This window comes from Neodiprion pinetum, chromosome 3 (genome assembly GCF_021155775.2).
Source record: "Neodiprion pinetum isolate iyNeoPine1 chromosome 3, iyNeoPine1.2, whole genome shotgun sequence".
Lineage (NCBI taxonomy): Eukaryota > Metazoa > Arthropoda > Insecta > Hymenoptera > Diprionidae > Neodiprion > Neodiprion pinetum.
The window spans coordinates 35582798-35604257 of NC_060234.1; the positions used below are offsets into that span (position 1 = coordinate 35582798).

At 37.3% G+C, this 21460-nt stretch overlaps 4 protein-coding genes across 7 annotated transcripts; 2 read left to right on the forward strand and 2 right to left on the reverse strand.

Moving 5' to 3' along the window:
• The first annotated feature begins 392 nt into the window (after window positions 1-392).
• Gasp (Chitin binding Peritrophin-A domain-containing protein Gasp) lies at window positions 393-6338 on the forward strand. Of its 2 annotated transcripts, none has more exons than XM_046615542.2 (4): window positions 393-555; window positions 1888-2292; window positions 3283-3496; window positions 5379-6338. In XM_046615542.2, the coding sequence occupies exons 1-4, from the start codon at window positions 516-518 to the stop codon at window positions 5437-5439; spliced, it is 720 nt and encodes a 239-aa protein (XP_046471498.1). In that variant the 5' UTR covers window positions 393-515; the 3' UTR covers window positions 5440-6338. The 2 variants fall into 2 exon arrangements, with proteins under 2 accessions (XP_046471498.1, XP_046471497.1); XM_046615541.2 differs by lacking the exon at window positions 5379-6338 and adding an exon at window positions 4161-4685 and having other exon boundaries at window positions 394-555.
• A 383-nt stretch (window positions 6339-6721) lies between these two features.
• Window positions 6722-11222, reverse strand: LOC124213850 (ATP-binding cassette sub-family F member 1). The gene is made up of 5 exons (XM_046615540.2): window positions 9602-11222; window positions 9203-9428; window positions 8438-9083; window positions 8174-8352; window positions 6722-8103 (listed from the first exon to the last, which is right to left on the reverse strand). The coding sequence occupies exons 1-5, from the start codon at window positions 10756-10758 to the stop codon at window positions 7609-7611; spliced, it is 2703 nt and encodes a 900-aa protein (XP_046471496.1). The 5' UTR covers window positions 10759-11222; the 3' UTR covers window positions 6722-7608.
• A 1967-nt stretch (window positions 11223-13189) lies between these two features.
• Window positions 13190-17803, forward strand: LOC124215324 (PHD finger protein 12). Of its 3 annotated transcripts, XM_046618585.2 has the most exons (6): window positions 13190-13589; window positions 13685-13884; window positions 14032-14306; window positions 14726-15669; window positions 16288-16613; window positions 16763-17803. In XM_046618585.2, exons 1-6 carry the CDS (start codon window positions 13443-13445, stop codon window positions 16770-16772), a joined length of 1902 nt encoding a protein of 633 aa, XP_046474541.1. In that variant the 5' UTR covers window positions 13190-13442; the 3' UTR covers window positions 16773-17803. The 3 variants fall into 3 exon arrangements, with proteins under 3 accessions (XP_046474541.1, XP_068990676.1, XP_046474540.1); XM_069134575.1 differs by having other exon boundaries at window positions 14032-14317; window positions 14737-15669; window positions 16288-17803; XM_046618584.2 differs by having other exon boundaries at window positions 16288-17803.
• Window positions 17340-20097, reverse strand: Rab35 (RAS oncogene family member Rab35). The gene is made up of 3 exons (XM_046618595.2): window positions 20018-20097; window positions 18786-19210; window positions 17340-18408 (listed from the first exon to the last, which is right to left on the reverse strand). The coding sequence occupies exons 1-3, from the start codon at window positions 20067-20069 to the stop codon at window positions 18280-18282; spliced, it is 606 nt and encodes a 201-aa protein (XP_046474551.1). The 5' UTR covers window positions 20070-20097; the 3' UTR covers window positions 17340-18279.
• Window positions 20098-21460: the final 1363 nt, after the last annotated feature.

Here is a 21460-nt window from a genome sequence, read left to right on the forward strand (position 1 = left end):
GACCACCTTTATAGCCCGGAGCTTTGTGCCAGCGGGTTTGAAGTGTTTTTTTTCTCTTATTTCTCAGGCCCAACGCGGCCTACCCGCCCATATCGAAGCCCGAGGCCGGTTCAAGATCATTTCTCTCGAGATGAGATGGAACAAGAATGAAAAGTCCTGCGGTCCTTAACGAGCGGCCTTTAAATATGTCCATCTAAACATAGTGGAAGTTTTTGCTACATTATGGTTTCCCCCAAATCCGGGCATTTCGATATTGTATATTTTCAGTCGAGCCCCTCTTTCAACAATTCCCAAGACAGCCCGAGAGAGGCTTATCGTTAGCCGTATGGAGGGGGAAGAGGCACGTGACCAATGACTTATATAAATGTGGGCACACACAGGGCGCCAACACAGTCTTTCGTGCCAGGGGCTGGTGACTAGCTAGTGATTTTTTTTTAATTTAAAAATAAAATAAAAACAACAAGATTAAAAAAACGTTTTCTTTGACCTAACTTTAACACATTCAAGAACGCATCATGAGGTCGTACTTTGTGCTAGCGGCCATCCTTCTCGCCGGTACGTAGATTTGATTTGAATACATTCGCGAATGCGCGTCCGAGATTCAAATTTTACTGTACAGTGTGACCCAGTGCAGCGGCAAGTGTGTGACAAGGGTGCAGTAAATATATATATTTATTCCTTCAATTCGGTACATTATTTTATTAATGTAATTTTTTATTAATGAAAGTAATTTCGTTGGTAAAATAATCCACCGAATCCAAGGAATCGAGGAAGAGAAAGAAAAAAAGAAAAATAACAAAATCGCGAGTTTACTTACAATCGAGAAACTTTACTTCTAGCATATCGCGGCTAACAGAGAATCAAATAAGAGTGTTTCACTCATTATTAATAGCTTTTTAACGACTGATTTCGCCGAACACTGCACTTACCAGCCTGAAAAACATCCGCCTTGTCGCACTTTCGAAATTTTTTTTTCTATGAAACTTTGAGTAAAAATGACGAACCCACGGTTAAATGAGTCAATATTAAATGTAGCTAAAAAAATTAAGAGTAAAAGGCGGGAGGAATTGGACCGCATAAGAAACGAGATCGGGCCCACTTTTCGGGCCAATTTGTATCCCACTTTTGTATATAATGAATATGAAAGCGAGCATAAGTTACATACGCAGAGGTATTTTCGTTTTGAGACGGAGATATCGTACACGTACATACTCATGCGTACGAGTGGTATAAGATATAAGGTATACGTATAGGTATAAATACCTACGTGGGCATTTCTGAGGTGCGCACTGCGAGTGAACGGGATGCTGAGAGACCGCGATCGCGAACCGGGCCTAAGAGTGAAAGTGTCTGGCGAAAGTCTTTGTACAGCCAACCTTACGTAAGATATTTAGTTATTCATAAGGCCCAGCCTACTCGGAGTCGCGCTCATATATGCTCGTTAGATAATAATTCGAGAGATGGAAAGAGAAAGACAGAGAGAGACGCATTGCCACATATTTCATGCACGATTCTTCACCCAGTTTTTACAAGCCTCGCGGACCGCGCATAATCAGGAATCACCATTGGCACGTTGTAATAATTTACATCCGAAGCGACGATACATGCATAATTCATCAAGCATGCAGAACCGTTCTTCGCAGTTTACTGATCCATCTTTAGCCGTGCAGTAACCGGCTGGTATATAATTCACTGATCGAGCGGTAATTTTGTTATTATATTCCACACGACTCGAGCCCGGGCAAGAGGAAGAAAAAAGAAACCAGAGATCAAAATAGACGCCGTGTATCCTGTTCGTTACGTAATATTGCAAACTATACCCTTTTCGTTTGATCTCTCAGTCCGCGTATATTCGCTCATAATCTATTGACAGTAAAAATCTTTCAGCCGCCTGCAGTGCTCAGGAGAGCTTCAAATGTCCCGACGACTTCGGATTCTACCCTCACCAAATTTCCTGCGACAAGTACTGGAAGTGCGACAACGGAGTCGCTGAACTCAAGACCTGCGGAAACGGACTCGCCTTCGATGCGACCGACAGCAAATTCTTGACCGAAAACTGCGACTACCTTCACAACGTAAAGTGCGAAGAGAGGACGCAGCTCGAACCGGCAATCAGTGCCCCGCACTGCTCACGCCTTTACGGAATCTTCGGCGATGACGACAAATGCGACGTATTCTGGAACTGCTGGAACGGTGAAGCTTCCCGCTACCAGTGCAGCCCTGGACTCGCCTACGACCGTGAAGCCCGTGTCTGCATGTGGGCCGACCAGGTCCCCGAGTGCAGAAACGACGGTACAAATATTTTCCAATGTCGCTTATACACGTTTCGACGACAATTTTTAACGTACTTGATATTTTTTCCTCTTGTATATACATCATCGACGGCACGGTTGATTTGACTTAATCGGAAGTCCCGTGAAATTCCCAAAACAGTAAAATCACAGTATATAGAGAAGTGCAAAAATTTGGAGAACAGAATATCATACCGGAAATACTTTATTTCTGTGACTTTGGTCAATAGACGCAGAACAGAGTTCGAACCGTTCTAAAAACGGTATTTCAATAATATCGGTTTCACAGAAGATGAGTTTAAATTTTAATCGAACAAAACATTTGCTTGCAATGTTTTCGTTTTTTTTTTTTTTCTTTTACACGCGAGTCGTAACGTTTTCGAAGAATTAAACCTTGATGAATCAGAACGCTGAAAAAAAGTACAGCTCACAATTTCGCTCGACGATGGAAAGCGTGAGTTTGCCCGACACCGTGAATTCACCAAAAACCAGCGAGTAGTACGATCCAACAACACGTCAGCCGGGCGAGTAGAAAACGAAACAGCGATCAGCCGCGTAGTAGCAAAATCTTATATGGTCAGCCTCGGTTGCGAGAGATGCTGGTCGGCCGGATGGGTGAAAACGCGCGTGTCAGTCGGAGTGGTAGAACCGTGCCTAATCAGCCGCGGTATGCGGACGGCGAGCGGTTAACGGCAGTAGTAAAACCGCTGTTAGTGAGCCGCGAGTAAAAGGGCCAAAAGTTCGCGTGGCATTCACTTCAATAATATCAGCGATGCCGTTGAAATGGCATTGCCAAAATTCGAATGTCATTTTACCGCGAACAAAAATCTTGCGGCGTATGACCGGACTATTGATCAATGAGTCACAAAAACATGCGCACGAATCTATAAGGAGAGAATAATTGACGAACATTGTAATTAACTATCCACTCATGTATTTTTGCTCATCAATCATTGACGCTAAATGGAATATTTCCCATCCGTTATTGCAGAGGTTGCCGGAGGATTCACCTGCCCAGCTGCCGGCGAAGTTAGCGGAGCTACCGGAAGCTTCTCCAGACACGCTCATCCCGAAGACTGCAGAAAGTATTACATCTGCATGGAGGGTGTTGCCAGGGAATATGGTTGTCCCATTGGTACCGTATTCAAAATTGGCGACAGCGATGGCAGCGGCGCCTGCTCAGAACCCGAAGATGTTCCCGGATGGTGAGCAATAAATTAAATTTCAGCTACCGCATACTGGTGATATTTTTGTCTTAAGGTATACATGTGGTTTTGGGAATGTAGTTCTATGTTCTCCCTGGTAATTACTCTCACGGTATTTGTATACTTATTGCATTTTTAAAAGCGTCCATACTTTGTCAACTGTTATCTTATTCTTCGATGTCTATTTTCTCTCTCACACTTTTCGTTTCTTCTAAAGTTTATTAGGCAAAAAACTGAAGCACGAACAATTAGCATGTCGATGAATGATGTACCCGGTTTTGTATGCACGTTTACTGTCTCTCAATAATCGTGCATCAAAATACGGTGCTAAACGTGGCCCTCGACTGAATCTGAACTTATTGTCAATTCATAGTGTGCCTAGCTTCGACTAAACACAATTGTCTTAACGTGCGTAACTTTTTATTAACCATTAATCTTGGAATAATACCTCTGTCTCTGAGACGAAGGACCGAATTGCATGAAAGCGGAAAAAACCTACTATATTCTTATAGTAAGAAAGCTCGCCGTTCAAGAGTTCGCGATGTTAATTTTCTTACATACTTGGCACGTTTTTGAAAGGCATGCAAAGCTTAATCTCGTTCTAACATCCCAGTTGATGCCCACGTATGTCCTTCATTCCCCGATTTCCGGTTCTGCTTTGCAGTGAGGATTACTACGGTGATTTGGACCTGAAGAGCATCAGAAAGAGCGAACTCTTGGCTGGAATCCAAAGCTCGGGCGAATCCCGAAACACCCCGAAGCCAAATCAGAGCAAACCCAGGCCCAACGCCTCCGTCCCCGCCAGGCCCTCTGCCCCTGTCACGGAATAATTTATTTGAACGATCACGAGTAAAAATATTAAATTGAGCAAAGAGTACTCGAGAAAGAGTGGGGTCCAGTGCTTAAATTATTACTACTGATATTCACAATTTGAATTTTGGTTTGAAACACTCTGAACTACGTTCTATTATTTTTTTTATTTTTCTATTTTTCTATTTTTATTTCCTTGGGCCCGTGACATCGAATCTTTTTGTAATAAATAACATCGACAAAACTCTTAATTGATGTACCCTTGCAGCAACCAAACAAAAAAAAAGAACTCCCCGAAAAAAACCCTGAACCCACCCCTGCTCACGTATTTTTAAATAAAAAGAAGAAAACACAAAATAAAAAAAATCTCAAAAATTAATCACCGTATTTTTCTTGTTTCGCTTCCATTACACGTTCACATAATCTCTCTATAATATGTATTTTTTATCCAATCTCCTCTCTGTTGACTGTATTTTTTTTTTTTTTTTTGTTGCATGTTATTATAGTGATGTGGTGATGTGAAATGTGTGTAATACCTGTCTATTTACCTCGTTTGTGACTACATACCTACTTAAATAATGTCTATTATCACTATTAAAACTTTTAATTCTAGGTATTCTCGTAGTTCCTCAATGTCTTGATTTTAGACGTTGTATATGCACGTTCTTCGATTTTACTAACGTGTCTAATTTCATCTGTTGTCTGCGGATCTTTTTCTGTGCTAATATTCTGACCATATTCCGGCATCGATGACAAGTCTGAAAATGATATCATCATTAGCCAGATATTGCTGATCAATTTTCTATTACCTATTTAGAATTTTATACAAGTCGAGGTAATATCAATAAAAGGGTAGGTAGATGGATAAATCTCTCTTATAATATTATCATGACTCCATCATGAAAATACTCATCATTTCTTATAGCTTTCTCAGAAATCTTTCCGCTAAGGTAATATTTATGAATATCAACCACATTTATATTTAATTGCTAATTATTCGGGTAAATCGTGCGTAGAACTAATAGTACGAAATTGATTGGAACGTTCTAAATTTATAAATACATTTCTTCAGTGAGGATTACTATGGAGAAGTCGATGTGAAGGCTCTGCGTAAGCTGGGATTCAGAAAATAGAACACTGTAGTTCCAACCATCACTGACGAAGCTCAAGCAAATGCAAAAGAAGATAAAACCGTCTGTAACAGTACTGTTTTACTTAACCTCCATTTTATGTAAACTGCATCTCTGGTCACGCTCTCTAGCTGTTGCAGCCTTCTCGCTGCAGTTCTCATGCATTTTTTGCCTTATTTTATGCATTATTATTATTATTATTATCATCCTTATTATGATATTATTATTATTTTTATTATTATTATTAAGAAACTACTCCCAGAAAAATAATCATGTTAATCGAATAGACGTTTATCTGTTCGTGAACCTGATAAGACAATTTATTTGCTGTGAAGTTCAATTTTTATCAATCTTGAATAAAATTTAGTAACCAAAGTAAATGATTGATTGACGAATTTTCTTCGGCTAAATAAATTTTTTAACAGGTACAGCATTAGATGACAAATTTTTTTCTGGGTGTAGGTGTTGATATGTTGTAAATAAATTGAAGAAACTTAATGAAAAAAGTAAGATGACTCGAAAAAACTTATTTATTCTCAAAGCATTTCGTTATTTAGTTATACGATACTTTTTTATCAAACGCAAATATCGCGCAGTTTCAAAACCAAAATTTTACATTTACATGAATATCAACGGATTCATTCAAATCTCCTGGCACATTTCTTTTCCCGTAAAACCAATGTCGTCTACAACATGCAGAGTACGCTATATCTAGGTATACAAATATGCGGAAATATCGTGTGCAACGTAAACAATCTTTACACATTTCTAGCTTCGCGAATATTTTCGACAGAACAGTACTCAAACATTATTGCACGCATTAGTGGTTTATGATCGGTAGGTTTAGAATGAACCCGCCGCACGAAATACTTCAACTCTCTCTGAAGACAGACGCTAATAATCTTTGCAATGGAAAAAAACGATTTGGTAAATTCTATACACAGGCATGACTTACTAATGCTTACGCGTGCCTAGTGATTCTGTTACAAAAGCTAAAAAACAAATATTATTGTGATGCTGATAAGCGATGAGTTTTGTAATAATTAGTTTTTTTTAACTTTATTTTTATTCTTTACCACAACTGAAACGCACCGATGTAATTTTATTACTATAAAGCAAACTTATTTTACATGAAAATACATATTTAAAAACTTGAGCCCCTTCCCTATTGTCATGTGCATTATATTCGTATTTATACAATACAGTATTATTGTCGACATTCACACTTATTGGGAAGAAACTGATGGAACTTTACAGGGTTTTTGTTCAATAAAAACTCGTCTGATAATCGAATCTCCAATAATTTTTACAAAACCACAGTTACAGCATATCAAAGAGTCTACAATATTGATAAAAATAATTTAATCTTCAATATTTTACTATTTTCTTGCTCTTCTTTTCTTCAATCGATCAATTGCAATATTTATTATATTCCTAACTATCATATAGATACAGTGCGACACGTTATCCGTCCCATACTTCTTCAAACCTGATTCTTGTCTACACAAATTCATTAAGGCCGATTGATTGAAATGTCTTGCGTTTGTGTAAAAGGCTATACAATATGAAATGAATAAACTCATGTGGCACCTGGAATCATACGTTGCATACAATGATGCTGATCCTAGGTTTTGCATGAATTGTCTATTTCATTTATTTCGTCGACAATAACAAAAAAAAAAAGAAAAATCCCACTGAATGAAAACAAAACTTTAGTTCTTAATTTGAAGAATTTTTGTTTCATCTTCAGAAATTAGAGTTTTTTTCAATGCTGGAAGCCACAAGGTTTGTGCATCACTCAGTACTCTTCCAAATAAGGACCGGATCCACTTTCACAGCTCCAAATGTTCAATAATTCGCTTAATAATTGGTAAGATACTCGGATTTCGCATGGGTAATTAGGAAGACCATGCTGGACTTATTTTCGATTTTTTCTCGTTAGTTTATGTTTTTCATTATACGTACAAGATTCGCAGATGGCTCCGGTTTCCACAATTTTTTATACGGGGGAATAAATACGAAGCGTTTCTAATATTTTCAATCTTTTTTTTTGTTGATAGTGCTAGTCCAGAATCATTGTTTAAGCCCAGTTACCTAGAGATTCTGCACCGACATTAATCTCTTCATCCAAATAATTTTTTTTTTTATCTAAATGCTACGAACTGCAAACGGTCACTGCAAGACTGCCGCGTTGGCAGCAATGCTAGGATTATTCACAACCTCCCCGAGGCTTTCCAAAAGCTCTTTTCTGTAATCGTCAAAGTCGCCGTCGATTTCGTTGATTCGTTGATCTTCAATGACGTATAGGCAACAACTCGTCTCACGAATGAGTCGTTCGTCATGAGAAACTATGATCACACCACCCTTATATTCGTTCATAGCCTCGGCTAAAGCATCAATTGATTCAATATCCAGATTATTCGTAGGTTCATCGAGAATAACGACATCAGGAGCATTAAGGCAGAGTTCCGCTAACGCAACGCGCGCTTTCTGCCCACCGGAAAGATCTTTCATCTTTATTGTATGAGCGTGGGAACTTAATCCAAATGTTCCCAATTGTTTCCTAGCTTTTTCATAAGGCAAATCGAAGAGTCTCATCAAGTATTCCGACGGCGTTTCTTCGGCTGTCAAGTGCTCTCCAGAATGCTGATCAAATTTACCTATCCTCTAAAAATTGAGGAGTGGTTAGTAACAAGCTAACCGACAGTTTCAATAAGAAAGCTCATGTTTCACATACCAAGCGATGATTTTTAATCAAATCTCCTTGTTGCGGCTCAAGCTTTCCAGTTAAAAGTTTTAAAAAGGTTGACTTTCCAACACCGTTAGGACCAACGATTGCTATTCGAGAGCTCAAATCTATACCAAAATCTACATTGATAAATAGCGGTTTCTGGCCCGCATAAGCAAACGTCACGTCTGAAATAAAATATTCTATGTTAGATAGATTCATATTTACTACTAAACATAAATGTCAGTATAAGTATCAGAAAGATGAGTTTACTATGCAGTCCAAGGATAGGCGGCTGCAACGGCGGTGGATCTGGGAAGCTAAATTTGACTAGATACTCCCTAGGCCTTTGCAATAATTCTTGGGGTCCATTATCATCTTCTTGCTTTTGTATTTTCGATTTGTTTTTCTCCTGTTTCCTAGTTAAGGCTTCCTTCTGTTTTTTCTCAGCCTGTTTTTTACTAGATCCCGAAGATTTTAAATCTCTCAACCGTTTTTCTTGCTTTTCCCAAGCCTTAATCTGTTCTTTACGCTTCTGAACGTACATTTTTTTGAACATACTATAATTTCCTTTATAGTAGTATAATTTCTGCTGATCCAAGTGTATAATGTCTGTGCATACATTGTCCAAAAAACTCTGGTCGTGAGATACTATCAGTAAAGTTTTCTTCCAAGCCTGGAGATAATTATCCAACCAAATAACAGCGTTTAGATCTAAATGATTTGTCGGTTCATCAAGTAACAACAGTGTCGGCTCTACAAAAAGAGCCCGAGCCAATGAAACACGCATTCGCCAACCACCGGAGAAATTTTTTGTTGCTCGATCTTGCATAGCACGACTAAACCCTAGACCAGCTAAGATTCTACGTGCTCGAGGTTCTGCTGAGTCAGCGCCGATCGCCTTAAGTTCGTCATAAACCTTGAAACAAAAGAAAGGAAAATGAGCTATCACCAGAAAGTTGTAATAAGTGATACCTAAGTTCTGTAGTAATTAAAATTTGAAATAAATGCGAGTTAACCATGTTATATGTATAATACCTCCTGAAGACGTTCCTGAACCTTGGTATCACCCTGTTCTGCTCTTTCCTCCAGTTTTTTGCATTCTCCCATTAATTCTGTGCGCTTTACATCAGCTTTCAACACTTCTTCTACAGCCGGTGTATCATCTGCGACCACTTCTTGTTCGCAGTAAAGAATATCTATGTTTGGTGGTATGGCAAATGCTCTTTGTGCTATATGGCGAAGCAGTGTTGTCTTACCATGTCTAAAAGCAGAAAGTTAGTTAGGAATGGCTAAAGCTTCTTGTATAAAAATTTCGCATCTTCCAGACACAGGCACTTACGTATGTATCAATATAAAATTCAATACAAAAAATGGCATGGTCGTCAAGTGATCCATATGAAACGCTTTGTTCAAAATAGACAAATATATGCTTACCCATTAGGTCCGACAAGACCGTATCTTCTTCCTTGAGCAATTAAGAGACTAGCATTAGTAAAAAGATCTTTTCCTTTGGCGGCGATGCTGAAATTCTCAACTTTGATATCGACTGCATTATCTAGCTGCTGTTGGCCTCTGCTTTGATTTATACTCTGCGATACGGTAAAATTGGATTCTAATTCGCTGTGTCCTTGGCCACCTTTCTTTGTCATAAGTTCAACAGTAGCTTCATATTCTTGTTGTTTCTTCAATTTCTTTTTTTCCTTATGGGTCAACTTTACCACGAGTTTATCAATGGTTACTTCAGGCAGTTCCTCCATCAGCTTATCGTCACTTATATCTGTGACGAACTCTGGCTTTTTGCTATTCTTCTTATTTTTCTTACCCTTTCGCACCATCTGAGCAGTATATACCTTTTCACCATCCTCATCTGGATCTTCGGAGCCTAGCTCATCGGATAAATCTTCTAACTTGTTCTTGACTTCTTCATCTTCAAAGCGCTCGTCTTTCTTACCATTCTTTTTATTTTTCTTACCCTTATGCTTTGATTGGACAGAACTTGCTTTGCTGGTCGACTCCGCCTCTGATCCCTCATCGCTCAGTCGTGCGATTTCTTTAATTTCATCCCCTGAATTATCGGTGTCAAAGAAATCCGTTTTTTTATTCTTTTTGTTCTTCTTACCTTTTCGGATCATCAGAGTGGCAACGTTTTTTTCTACCTGTTCATCATCAGAGTCTTTGACGGCAAGTTCGGAAATCTCCGCTTCTTCAGCAGAGTTTTCATCGTCGAATAAGTGATCTTTTTTAGCGTTCTTCTTATTCTTTTTGCCCTTTCGAACCAGCTGGGCAGCGTGAATTTTTTCGTTTCGATCCGCGTCCGAATCTTCAACGTATAATTCGTTCTTTTCAGCCTCATCTCCGGAATTCTCACCGTCAAAAAAGTCCCCCTTCTTCGAATTTTTCTTATTTTTCTTACCCTTAGAAACCATCTGGGCACCATGCGTTTTTTGACCAGACTTTTGGACTGGCTCTTTCACGCTCAATTCGGATATTTTTTCCGTTATCTGCCCCGCATCATCGTTATCATCGAAGTCTTCTCGTTTTCCACCCTTTTTGTGCTTCTTACTTTTTGACACCTTTTGGGAAGTACTCATTTTCTTCTTTGTAAAAATCAACTACGCAATCCTGCGACTATCCTAACCATAAATCCGGACCACAGACAACTGGATCCTCATGGTCACTTATCGCTCAAGACTCACTACCTAATTGAAGTTGTCGACGATTTTCCAGTCTTCTCACAACCAACAGCGAAAACAGTACTCAATCGCACTAGCTGGTGTTTTACTTTTGAAGCTAGCTTCAATATCCTTCTCTCTAGTTCGAATAGTGCTGCTACGGGTAGCGGTTAGCTTCCGAACCTTCCATTCACTAGCTTGCTTACATGCGTTGTACCCGGGGCTAGTCTATATAATAATTTTTCGATGATGAAGGCACACCGGTAAAAGGACTCACTTACCATCACGAAAACCGTGAATAATACAGAGATAATAGTCTTATTTGTTGAGCCGAGAGATGTTTGTTTTTATGAGAAAATGAGAGATTAGGATAATTGGACATACATAAGAATAAAAAGAACACATATCTAAACAAAAAATATTCAATTCTATAGTATGAGGCAAATTATATTGACTGCAACCAAAGAATATGTATTTGAAACAATTAATCATTTGCAAAGCACTAGTGAAGTAGAGAAAAAGGACAGTTGCTACTAAAAATAATACAGTCAGCAGAGTGACAGTTACACCTATATGAATGCACTGACAAGGAGAGGAAAAAATTATTGTAATCCTTAAAAATATTATATAAATACTTACAACATTGATTGAACGCTTGTACAAAATCCTTTACTTACTATACAGCCCACGACTTTGGTCCCCACGCCTCGTGCGCGGCTTGGACATGCTCCACTTTTTCTCAGAACCAAAAAGTATGATATCAGCGCGCAAAAAACGCGGTCAAACTTGAGCACTTCATTATTTGTTACTAAATTCACTGAAGAACTGAAGGCTTAAAACATCAAGAGTTCTTTACTTTTTTATATTATACCGTATGAAAAATCGTCGTGCAAAAGGCGCATCCGATACGCGTGATTAATCTACGCGCAAAGATGAGCCACCGATTAATCTCTCGAAAAGACCTTGTTGTATTATTATTTGCCGAAAACTCCTGTAGAAACACAGTCTACATCTACATCTTTTTGAATCCAACACATTGCAATCCAGATTGTTGTTCTCCCATGAGAATCGAATCTGCGAGAAAAGTAGGAAGGCATGCATTAGTGTGTGGCGGAATGGTCGGTAGTCGTTTTCGAGCGCCACATCTCTCACTATCTAGCGTACTACGGAACGTGACAGATGACCCAGAGATGCATTTTTCCCATTCAGCTGATTACAGAGATCAATCGAATGAAATGACGATTGATATTGACTTAATAAAAGAATGGAATAAAAAGTGAAAAATAGTTGCCTACTGACAAGAAAAGGAAAATTAGACATGGTTGAAATTTGAACACTCACAAATTGATGGCTAGGATCAACAAAACATATTCTCAGAATTTCGTAGGAAAACGTCGCATGTCCTTGAAGATCACTTCGGATGTACGATGACTTACATTTTGAGATGGCGTTTTGTTGAACCAAAATCTGAGATAAGGTTTTGTTAAACTCATTAGTCGAAATGGTCTGAAAACTTTTATACCGAGTCCTTCAAGTCTTTAAGAAGATGAATCTCTGAGACCACTTAACGTTATGGATTACAAAAGTTAATAATATCGCGGTATGTACATCGCAACTTTCCTACCCCTAGCCAGATTCCCTGAACGGACCCGCGAATGAACGAATATGTTGAAAAGAGGCACACTCACACGCACATGCATAAACTCCGCAACAGATCAGTGCTTGTTATCACCCCATCGAATTTTCCAATTCGAATTCACCAACCTGATGTTCGATTAACAGTCAATGATCAACATTCCCTCTGAAAAAGAAATTAATTTCCCCAGCCTTTTCGACTCGCGTTCATTTTATCGATTCAGCGCTGGTAGCACGGCGCTGACTGTTAAAATTTGTACGGATTCGAAGATTCTTTCAAATTTACAACCGACTGGTGACAACTGCCCAAACAATCGAAGAGCAGAAAGCAATACAACATTTCGCCGAAAATGAGGTAGCAAGAAAAAAAGAACAACTTCCCATATAGAGATAAGTTCGACGAAGAAAGCTGAAGTTTCACATGACACGAAACTCACCTTCATCGCTTACAGACTATTCTAATTTCACTCACTCGTTCTTTCCTTTGACCATACGTCTACGATTTTATCGAATGTAAGTTTGGTCAAGATACAGTGATCAATTCGATCTGGATTCCGTAGCGTCGAAGTACGTCCTTTCCGTTGCGCTGCCCAAAAGCGACTGGCGCCGCGCGAATGCGAATCCGGTGGGAGAATTTCGAGCGAGAACAGAAATACTGACAGTGTCCGATATTCTAAATACATCTGTACTTATTGACTCGCTCATGTCAGGTGTAACTATTAATATGAAGTATGTATGTATATGCAAAAAATATTTTGTTTAAATTGTACAATGGTGATCGATAAACGAGGTCGCCGTGCGCTCGATTTATTATCCTGATTTCATTGCTAGGCCTTCAGTCAATCAAAAATGCACAGGAAAAAACTGGAAAACAACGAGACAGCTAGAACCGTGTTGCGGTTCGACCTGTGGGTCGAACATCATGGTATAAGGTGACAGCGGCAAAGGTTAAACATCAATGGTTGCCGATGATCGAAATAGCGTTTGTTTGGTGTTGTTTATTTGAAACTCTATTCAACCCTATTTCGAGTCGTTTAAACAATCCTTGGACTTATTTCGACGGTAAAATGAGTACCGTCGAATACGACTTGGGCACAGCCGGCGGGCTCATGCCAGTGAGTAACATAACCCTAAACTATCTCAACGGTTTTTTGAAATTGTAAATTATAATCTTCGCAGTTGTTTAATTAGCGTGTTTCTACTTCTACAGCAAATCCAAGCTCTGATAGCACCCCCCGTATCAGAGGAATCAAAAACAACAAAAACGAAGAAAGATAAAGATGAAAAAACTCATCCATACTTCAAGCGACCCGGCCGAGGTCACAACCGAGACTCTTGTGACGCTTGTCGCGATGGAGGAGAGCTCATATGCTGTGACAAATGTCCAGCTTCGTTCCATCTCCAATGTCAGTGAGTGTCCTAACATATCTGTTGTCACACAATTTGCAGTCAAGTTTGCAATGCGAACAACGGAATGACTATAACTATACTAAGTTTAACATTACCCTGTTGTTCGAATTTTCTACTTCACCTTGTGAGTACTTCTGTTATTTGTAGCGATCCTCCATTGGACGCAAGGGATATCCCAAACGGAGAATGGATGTGTCATGCCTGCCGTTGTGCGGATGTTACTAAGAAAGATAGTAGTGCTGGTAAAAGGAAACGGCGAAAATCAGCCTTGGAAACCCTAGCATTGGCTGCTTCCCTCCTGAATCCAAGAGAATTTGAACTTCCACGAGAATTGCAAATCCCAATCACATTCCCTGGAACAGACAAAATAAATCCTTCAGCTGGTAAAAAAGGAAGGCAGCAAAACTCTTGTACAAACAATGGCAAGTTTCAGCTATTAAATGCTTTTATTCGTATTAACAAACTATGCTGTTCCTTTAATAATGCTATCATTTTCCAAGTGGTAAAATTCTTTTATCTCCAAATGACTTTACCTGACAAAAATCTGTAGCAAATAATTGCCCTACAACAAAACTTCCTGGATACTTGTTTGGACATTATATTGACTCAAAATTTGGAAACAAAATATTGTGACTGAAAATATTAAACAGACATTACTATTTATATCTTTATGTATTTATTTATTTACTTTAAAACCAATGGGTAAAGCCGAAATTGTTCTCCACAGACAACTTATCTTACTAACGTAAAAGTAAATACAGAAAATCTTTTGTTACACCCAGTCTAGTACTACAAATTATCGTATTTAAAAATCTATTTTATATCTCCTTTCTTTCATTAGGGAAAAGTCACTGCTTGGATAATGGGTTGATGGTGCCCCTGCCAGCTCGTTTATGCTTTGAATGCGGGAAAAGTTGTCGGAAAGCGCCATTGATAGTTTGCGATTACTGCCCACTATATTTTCACCAGGATTGCCTGGATCCTCCTCTTACAGCATTTCCAAAAGGACGTTGGATGTGTCCCAATCATCCGAACCATTTTATAGACCAAAATTTACTGCCGTCATGTGGTGCTACAGAGCGCCTTAAATTGTGGGATAAGTATGCATCTAAGCGGCTGGATCAACAATCTGTAAAATTGGAATTTCTTCGAAAAGCCCGAGCAACTAATCCACCCTTCAGGGTTAAAGTCAAACTCAATGGAAAAACCAGGGTTCAAGTGCCAACTGCGGTAAAATATCACTATGCGAATCCACCAGAAATTGAACCAAGTAATTTGTATAGAATGAATGATGTAATTCAGCCAACAATGCATCCGACGGAAACGTACAGATCAGAAAAATCACATAATGAACCAGTTAATAATGGTGATGTTATGTCGGACGTAGAAAGCAATCTAGAAAGTAAGCAGGAAAAAAGCAGAGTTAATCAAAGAAGTACAGATGATACAGATATAATAGATAGTTCAATTAGGTATTCGAAAAATATAAGCCAACACTCTGTCAAAGAGGGAGTACAGCTACTGGAGAGACCAGTCTTAGAAGCTTTAGCTCAACAGAGATTAGAACAGATATTGAATCCGATGGGAGACGATTATATGTCTGTTCATTGCCAATCTAGAGCAAGAGCTGTGGTGTTTCCACTGAGTCGAAAGCCAGGAACCCCGACATTCATGACAAGTAGAACACTCAGCATTGGAAATGGAGCTGACTGTGATTTATTATTATCCAAGTATGGAAACTGCCAATGCACGTCATCTAAACATGCTGTCATTTTTTACGATGAGGTAATACACCTAACCATTGTACACTCACATACTACTTGGTAAATTGTACATCTACAAAAGTTTTTTTCTGTAAACAATCTAATAGCACTCTTATCAACATATTCAAAATCCATTTATTCATTTAGTATGCAATGCAATGTTTTTTGTTTAACAAACTGACGTGTACAATTATACTTAATATTAAATTTTAATATCATTTTATGCATTATTTGTATCTTTGGACTTATAATTATAATAATATTTCATTTAGCACAAACATTTCATGAAAATTTTGCTTTCGACTAATTTAAGATGTATACCTAATTGGTAATTATTGATAGATTGAATATGCTACTCTGTATTGTCAACATCCCTGATGAGTCTCTTCAACATTTCACAATCGCCTTAAAATATTTCGTTATAATATTTAAACGCTCAAGGTGTAATACTAGGCAACGATGTAAAAATAATAAGAAAGTATTTTCCTCTAACTTCCATCAGGTATATTGGAATGAACACCGGGCAATCCCGATTCCGTACGTGATTTTGTATTCACTTGATACCCATAAGTAAACATTAAAACGAACACTTTTCCCATTCAATATTTATCACATTATTTTAATTATCTTTTTTTTTCAGACTACTAATCGTTACGAATTGCTAAACTACAGTGAGCATGGGACTACAGTAGATAATATTTTATACTCTTGTGATTACGCAAATCCGGAAAGAACAGAAAGTGAAGGGGAAGAAAAAGCAAGAAGCATATTAAGTAAAGATCAAGAAACTGTAAATGCAATAAAAAATATTGCCAATAAAAACAAAGCATTATTGCCAGAACGTGAAGAGACAAAAGTTTTGTGCACATGCAGGCAATTGAATCACGTAAATAACAATCACAACAGCAGCTATTTGGAGGAAGGATGGGAAGGCAGTGCATTGGTAGCTCATGGCTCAATCTTGAGGTTTGGTTGCCTTGTATTTTTATTTAGTACTGTTGATCACGTTTTGATTACGCATTGAATCAACGTAATTGTGTATTCTGAGAGATGTAAATACGAAATGTAAGATAAAAAAAAACTTTTATAATACAAATAATTTGAATATATTTCAGACAGTTATGAAATTCGGAGAAAACTCGTGGCTATTGTTACAAATAATTTTATTTAACCTTCTTTTGGAGAAGACAAGTGATACAGTTTATTTAAAAACAAAGGATGCAAATATGGTGATCGCCCATGTATTTACATGTTTAAAGTGCAATTCTACCCACGAAGCTTTATCTTTCAATTAAATTTTGTGTGGTTAACAGGAAATTCTTTTTATTCTCCAAAGATATTGCAATACTGCCAATTCAGGATATGTTCTTTGTTTTTAGACTCTCAATTGAAATATTTGGAAAAAAAAATAATATATATATATAACCAAGGGAATTCAACTACACATAACGTCATTTTTCTATTTCCTATTTTGCCTATGTTTTTCAGTTTTGCCTTAATTTTTGAGATCTTGCCAGATGAATTTTAATAAAATATTCTAGTAAACGGACAAAACAGCCAGTATCCTGTGTGCCAAGTTCACTTGTGCCATACTTGATATTTATAATGTATAGTTTGTTTGCAAGTATGTGGTACACATTGTGTATATTAACAAGTTAAAAAAGGAAGGTAACTAATGAATAAATAATTGGCAACTGTAAAATGCGTAGACGCCTATTTTATTTATAATATAAATGTATAATAATTAATATTACAATACAATTCTTTATTATTGTATAACAATACAAGAGTTTGAATACACTTTGTTGAGATAGATATACTTAGGCATGGTCGAGACTGGCAACAGTGTATGTACATTTTTCAAGATGAAAGTTCAAATGCCAATTAGAGATGTGCGTTGAAGGAGAGGAAATAAAATAAAAATTAATAGCAATAATTAGTACTAGTAACAATATTAGAAACAATAGTATGTACTTAATTGCAGCATTGAAATTGTAATGGGAAGCTGATGTGTACTACCTTGACTATCATACATACCACAGATTAATACAGACAACTTGTGCTGTGGCTGAACATGACAAAATTGTCTGTGACGGTGATTTTATCAATATTTTATTGATGTCCATAAAGGTTTATCGATTAAATTTCTATTTTTGTTACCGTTTAAAAATTTTTGAACTTTTCTTTCTAATAGTAAAATTCAAGCTCACGTGGAGAAGAATAAGCAAATTTCTAAGCTCAAGTTCAAGAGAGCCACACATTATTGAACGTCGTATTTCAAAGAACTACATTACTGGTTTGTACTTAATTTAACACACTTATCTAAAGTACTGCAAGGATTTCATGCCCTCTTTGTTTATCATTTGTTTCGTTCCTTCCAATTCAAAATGTGAAGTGATAGTCTTCGTATTAAATGAACAACTAACTACCCTGCTACGTTACAGAAATTTGCTATAAATAAAATCTGGAACATCATCTTGTTTTGATGTTCATCGGTAACATTAGTTCTGTCTTATTCTGCGCTATTTTATTGTAGCAAATAATAGTTGGAAATGGTGGTAATGTTTTTTGTGTATATATATGTATATATATACATACATATATATTTAGTATATGGGTATGTATATTATTGCTAACAACATTTGCGTCTATGTTGCTTAGTACTTTTGCTCAAGTTTACGGTCTCCTTGGTTTGTATAGCTTGACGTTCCTTCCGTTCCTTTTTGGTTCTTAACACTTGGCGTGTAATAGCCATAAACATCTAAAAGTACATAGGAAAAAAATCAGTCAAAATACTTTCAATGGTATTCTTAAATGTCATGGTATTATTGTTGTCAGTAAAACTACCATGTGAATCTGATTTCATAAAACTGTTATAGATAAGCATTCGAACTACTTGAAAAAATGGATTAAAACAAAACCAACTGACTAGCAAACGGTAATGAATCGTACTGAACCATTTTGGATGTCACTTCATACAAAGAATTCATCTTAAAAGCTATACGTACTGTATTTTTTCTTTATATCTTTGAAAATAAAACATTATTACTAATGAAGTGAATCAACTCTGAACTCAGTTTATGTTTAAATTGTCAATGTAATTGTATCAAAATAGCAATTAACCGATGCATTACAAACCTCTTCAACATTGATATTGTCTTTTGCAGACGTTTCAAATAATTGAATTCCCATTTGAGTAGCAAATCTCTGAGCATCTTCTGTAAGGACAACTTTGCGGTGTGGGGCATCGTTTTTGTTGCCTACTAATACCCTGTTGACCACATCACAATTATGTTCGATCTCATGAAGCCATCTTTTTACATTCGCAAAAGAATCCCCGCTTGTTACATCGTATACTACTATTACTCCGTGTGTTCCTCTGTAATAAGTAGATGTTATCGTTCGAAATCGTTCTTGACCTGCAGTGTCCCATATTTGTAGCTTCACTCTTTCCCCGTCAACTTCTACCGTCCGAATTTTAAAATCCACTCCTATTGTCGTAATATAACTGCCGGAAAAGGTGTTGTCCGCGAACCGCAACAGCAGGGAACTCTTTCCTACACCTTTAAAAAGTAGACATCACGTTCTCTTTATGATGCTCCCAGCTATTGTTATCATGTGTAATAAGCTCGCTGATCCAGCGTTACTATTGATTCAAAGATCTATTATACCAGTCTTAAATTTGTTAGAGACCATCAATTGATTTTCAATATAGCAAGTCAAAATTATGCAATGTTGGTGTAAAAGGGTGAAAGAAATCGAAGTTTTGGAGGCCGATAATTTCAATGAATAATCATGTCGCCGTACTTGTTTAAAAAAATCTCAAAATATCTCTTCGATGGTATATGAAATAATGACTAGTCTTCACATGAATAGCTTTAGAAGAATACAAACTTGAAAGTGCGTTCTTGATCTGTGGGTCTATCGGGACAGAAAATAGTTTACGGATTGTACAATTGTTTGTATGATGATAAATTCTTGTATAACGTTTAAATAGTAGTTATTCAAATAAATGTATGACACATCATGCATGCATTCAAGTAACCCTTGACCCAAACGCAAATTACTAACATTTTCGGGTTTAAAATTGATTGTCATCCCCATGTGAAGAGTTAAAACATCATGCTTGGGAAAATTTGATACCTACAGGTGGTTTGACATCTTGTTTGCTATCTTGTCAAATATTGAAAATTAACTGATGTATGAAAAGTATTCACGTGATATGTAAACGAGAACGGAGAAATGTAAGTAATGAGCGTTAAAGCCATGTGTCATCGTAGGACAAAGTAGCGGACGAATTAATCGCAGCAAATTGTAACGAATAAACGAAAGTGAAATTTGCAATGAGGAAAAAGTGAAAAGGAAATTACCACTATCTCCGATGATCAGCAGCTTGAACAAATGATCATATTCGCGGGCCATTTTCTTACAAACAGCCCTCGAGGCGAAGATTAATGCTGTTTAATTGTGGTGTTGAGATTTATATTCCGTTGTTATTGTTCAAGAGGCACAACACGCACCCCTACATACAGATATCGCGGAATTATATTATTCAGCACTTCCTACCAACACACAATTGTAACTAAACAAAATGGTACGGGGAACGAACGAGAACAAAGTGAGAAATACACCTATGATAATAATTGTCACTTCAAAATTGAAAGATCGCCATGTTCCTTTGACGTGATATCACCATTCATTATCGCTATCGTGAAAAAAAAAGATCTACTCTCATTTAACAGGACGCCCATCCCACATCAGCTCATCACCAACGCCATTTTTCTTTCCACACACAAATGTGACATGCACGCATGTACTACATACGTAGCTGTACACATCTCATGATCTAGGGACCTTTTGTGTATGCATACTTATACCAGTTTCTCCAGGCTGCGGTGAAGGCCCCAGCTTTTCCTTTTTCCGCCTTTGCGCAGCATTTTGATAAGAAAAAGCCGTTGAAAAATAAGGAAAATATCGCAGTGGTCCGATAATATAAGTTTTACGTACGCTATCGTTCTTTATACCGATGATTACAATGACGACACTTTAACTTTATCATTTCCATTGAAAGAAAGTTTCTGAAATAACATGTATAATTTTAACGATAGAATTAAATACGGTAAAAACTGTTCAGTACATTTTGAACGCGATAATAATTCTCTTGAATACCTGCTGCAGTCAACTCTTCCACGAAGAAATATCGATCTCAAATTATTACTATTATGTTTGTTAGTTGGTAAAATTCGAGGATAAAACCACAGCATTTCATGACTCACACAATCGACAAGTTCCTACACTTTTAGTACGTGTTTTTCAATGACGTATTTACATAAGGGATAAAATATCCTAATATTTGGAGCGAAAGGATATTTATAACTCGAAATACGTTTGTAATTCTTTTTTTTTCTTTGACTTTTTTTAATATTGATTATTATTTTCCTGTAAGAGCCCGAAAACATGTCCTAAACGGAAAAAAAGGAAATAAACACACTTTATTCTTGCGACATGCATGCATGCCGAGTGCATTTTCTTAGGGAACCTCTATTTTCATTCGATAACAAATTATGAAAATTGCACTCGGTGCATTTAGTCACTGTAAAATATTCCTGTTATGACGTCACCTCTTGGGAAATTGATGGTGAGTTTCAGAACACTTCCAGAGTATTCCTTAATTTACTCGTATGTTAATTGGATTTGGGACCGTACAATCAGGACTCTAACTCAAAAAATACACGCAGAACGTGGCAGAGTCAACCGCTGAGAAAATACCAAAAGATTTTTTGTTTTCTAGCTGTAACTTTTGAATTATTCAT

What these genes read in the sequence shown, in the direction of transcription:
- Gasp (XM_046615541.2), top strand. Translation starts at nt 516, where the DNA reads ATGAGGTCGTACTTTGTGCTAGCGGCCATCCTTCTCGCCG. An exon ending in CCCCGAGTGCAGAAACGACG is followed by an intron (nt 2,293 to 3,282) that starts GTACAAATATTT and finishes CCGTTATTGCAG; the next exon opens with AGGTTGCCGGAGGATTCACC. An exon ending in CCCGAAGATGTTCCCGGATG is followed by an intron (nt 3,497 to 4,160) that starts GTGAGCAATAAA and finishes TCTGCTTTGCAG; the next exon opens with TGAGGATTACTACGGTGATT.
- LOC124213850 (XM_046615540.2), bottom strand. Translation starts at nt 10,758, where the DNA reads ATGAGTACTTCCCAAAAGGTGTCAAAAAGTAAGAAGCACAAAAAGGGT. An exon ending in GGTCTTGTCGGACCTAATGG is followed by an intron (nt 9,429 to 9,601) that starts GTAAGCATATAT and finishes TTCTGCTTTTAG; the next exon opens with ACATGGTAAGACAACACTGC. An exon ending in GCCTATCCTTGGACTGCATA is followed by an intron (nt 8,353 to 8,437) that starts GTAAACTCATCT and finishes ATTTTATTTCAG; the next exon opens with ACGTGACGTTTGCTTATGCG.
- LOC124215324 (XM_069134575.1), top strand. Translation starts at nt 13,443, where the DNA reads ATGATCGAAATAGCGTTTGTTTGGTGTTGTTTATTTGAAACTCTATTC. An exon ending in CAGCCGGCGGGCTCATGCCA is followed by an intron (nt 13,590 to 13,684) that starts GTGAGTAACATA and finishes CTACTTCTACAG; the next exon opens with CAAATCCAAGCTCTGATAGC. An exon ending in TCGTTCCATCTCCAATGTCA is followed by an intron (nt 13,885 to 14,031) that starts GTGAGTGTCCTA and finishes TGTTATTTGTAG; the next exon opens with CGATCCTCCATTGGACGCAA.
- Rab35 (XM_046618595.2), bottom strand. Translation starts at nt 20,069, where the DNA reads ATGGCCCGCGAATATGATCATTTGTTCAAGCTGCTGATCATCGGAGAT. An exon ending in GCTGATCATCGGAGATAGTG is followed by an intron (nt 19,211 to 20,017) that starts GTAATTTCCTTT and finishes TACTTTTTAAAG; the next exon opens with GTGTAGGAAAGAGTTCCCTG. An exon ending in ACAATATCAATGTTGAAGAG is followed by an intron (nt 18,409 to 18,785) that starts GTTTGTAATGCA and finishes ATGTACTTTTAG; the next exon opens with ATGTTTATGGCTATTACACG.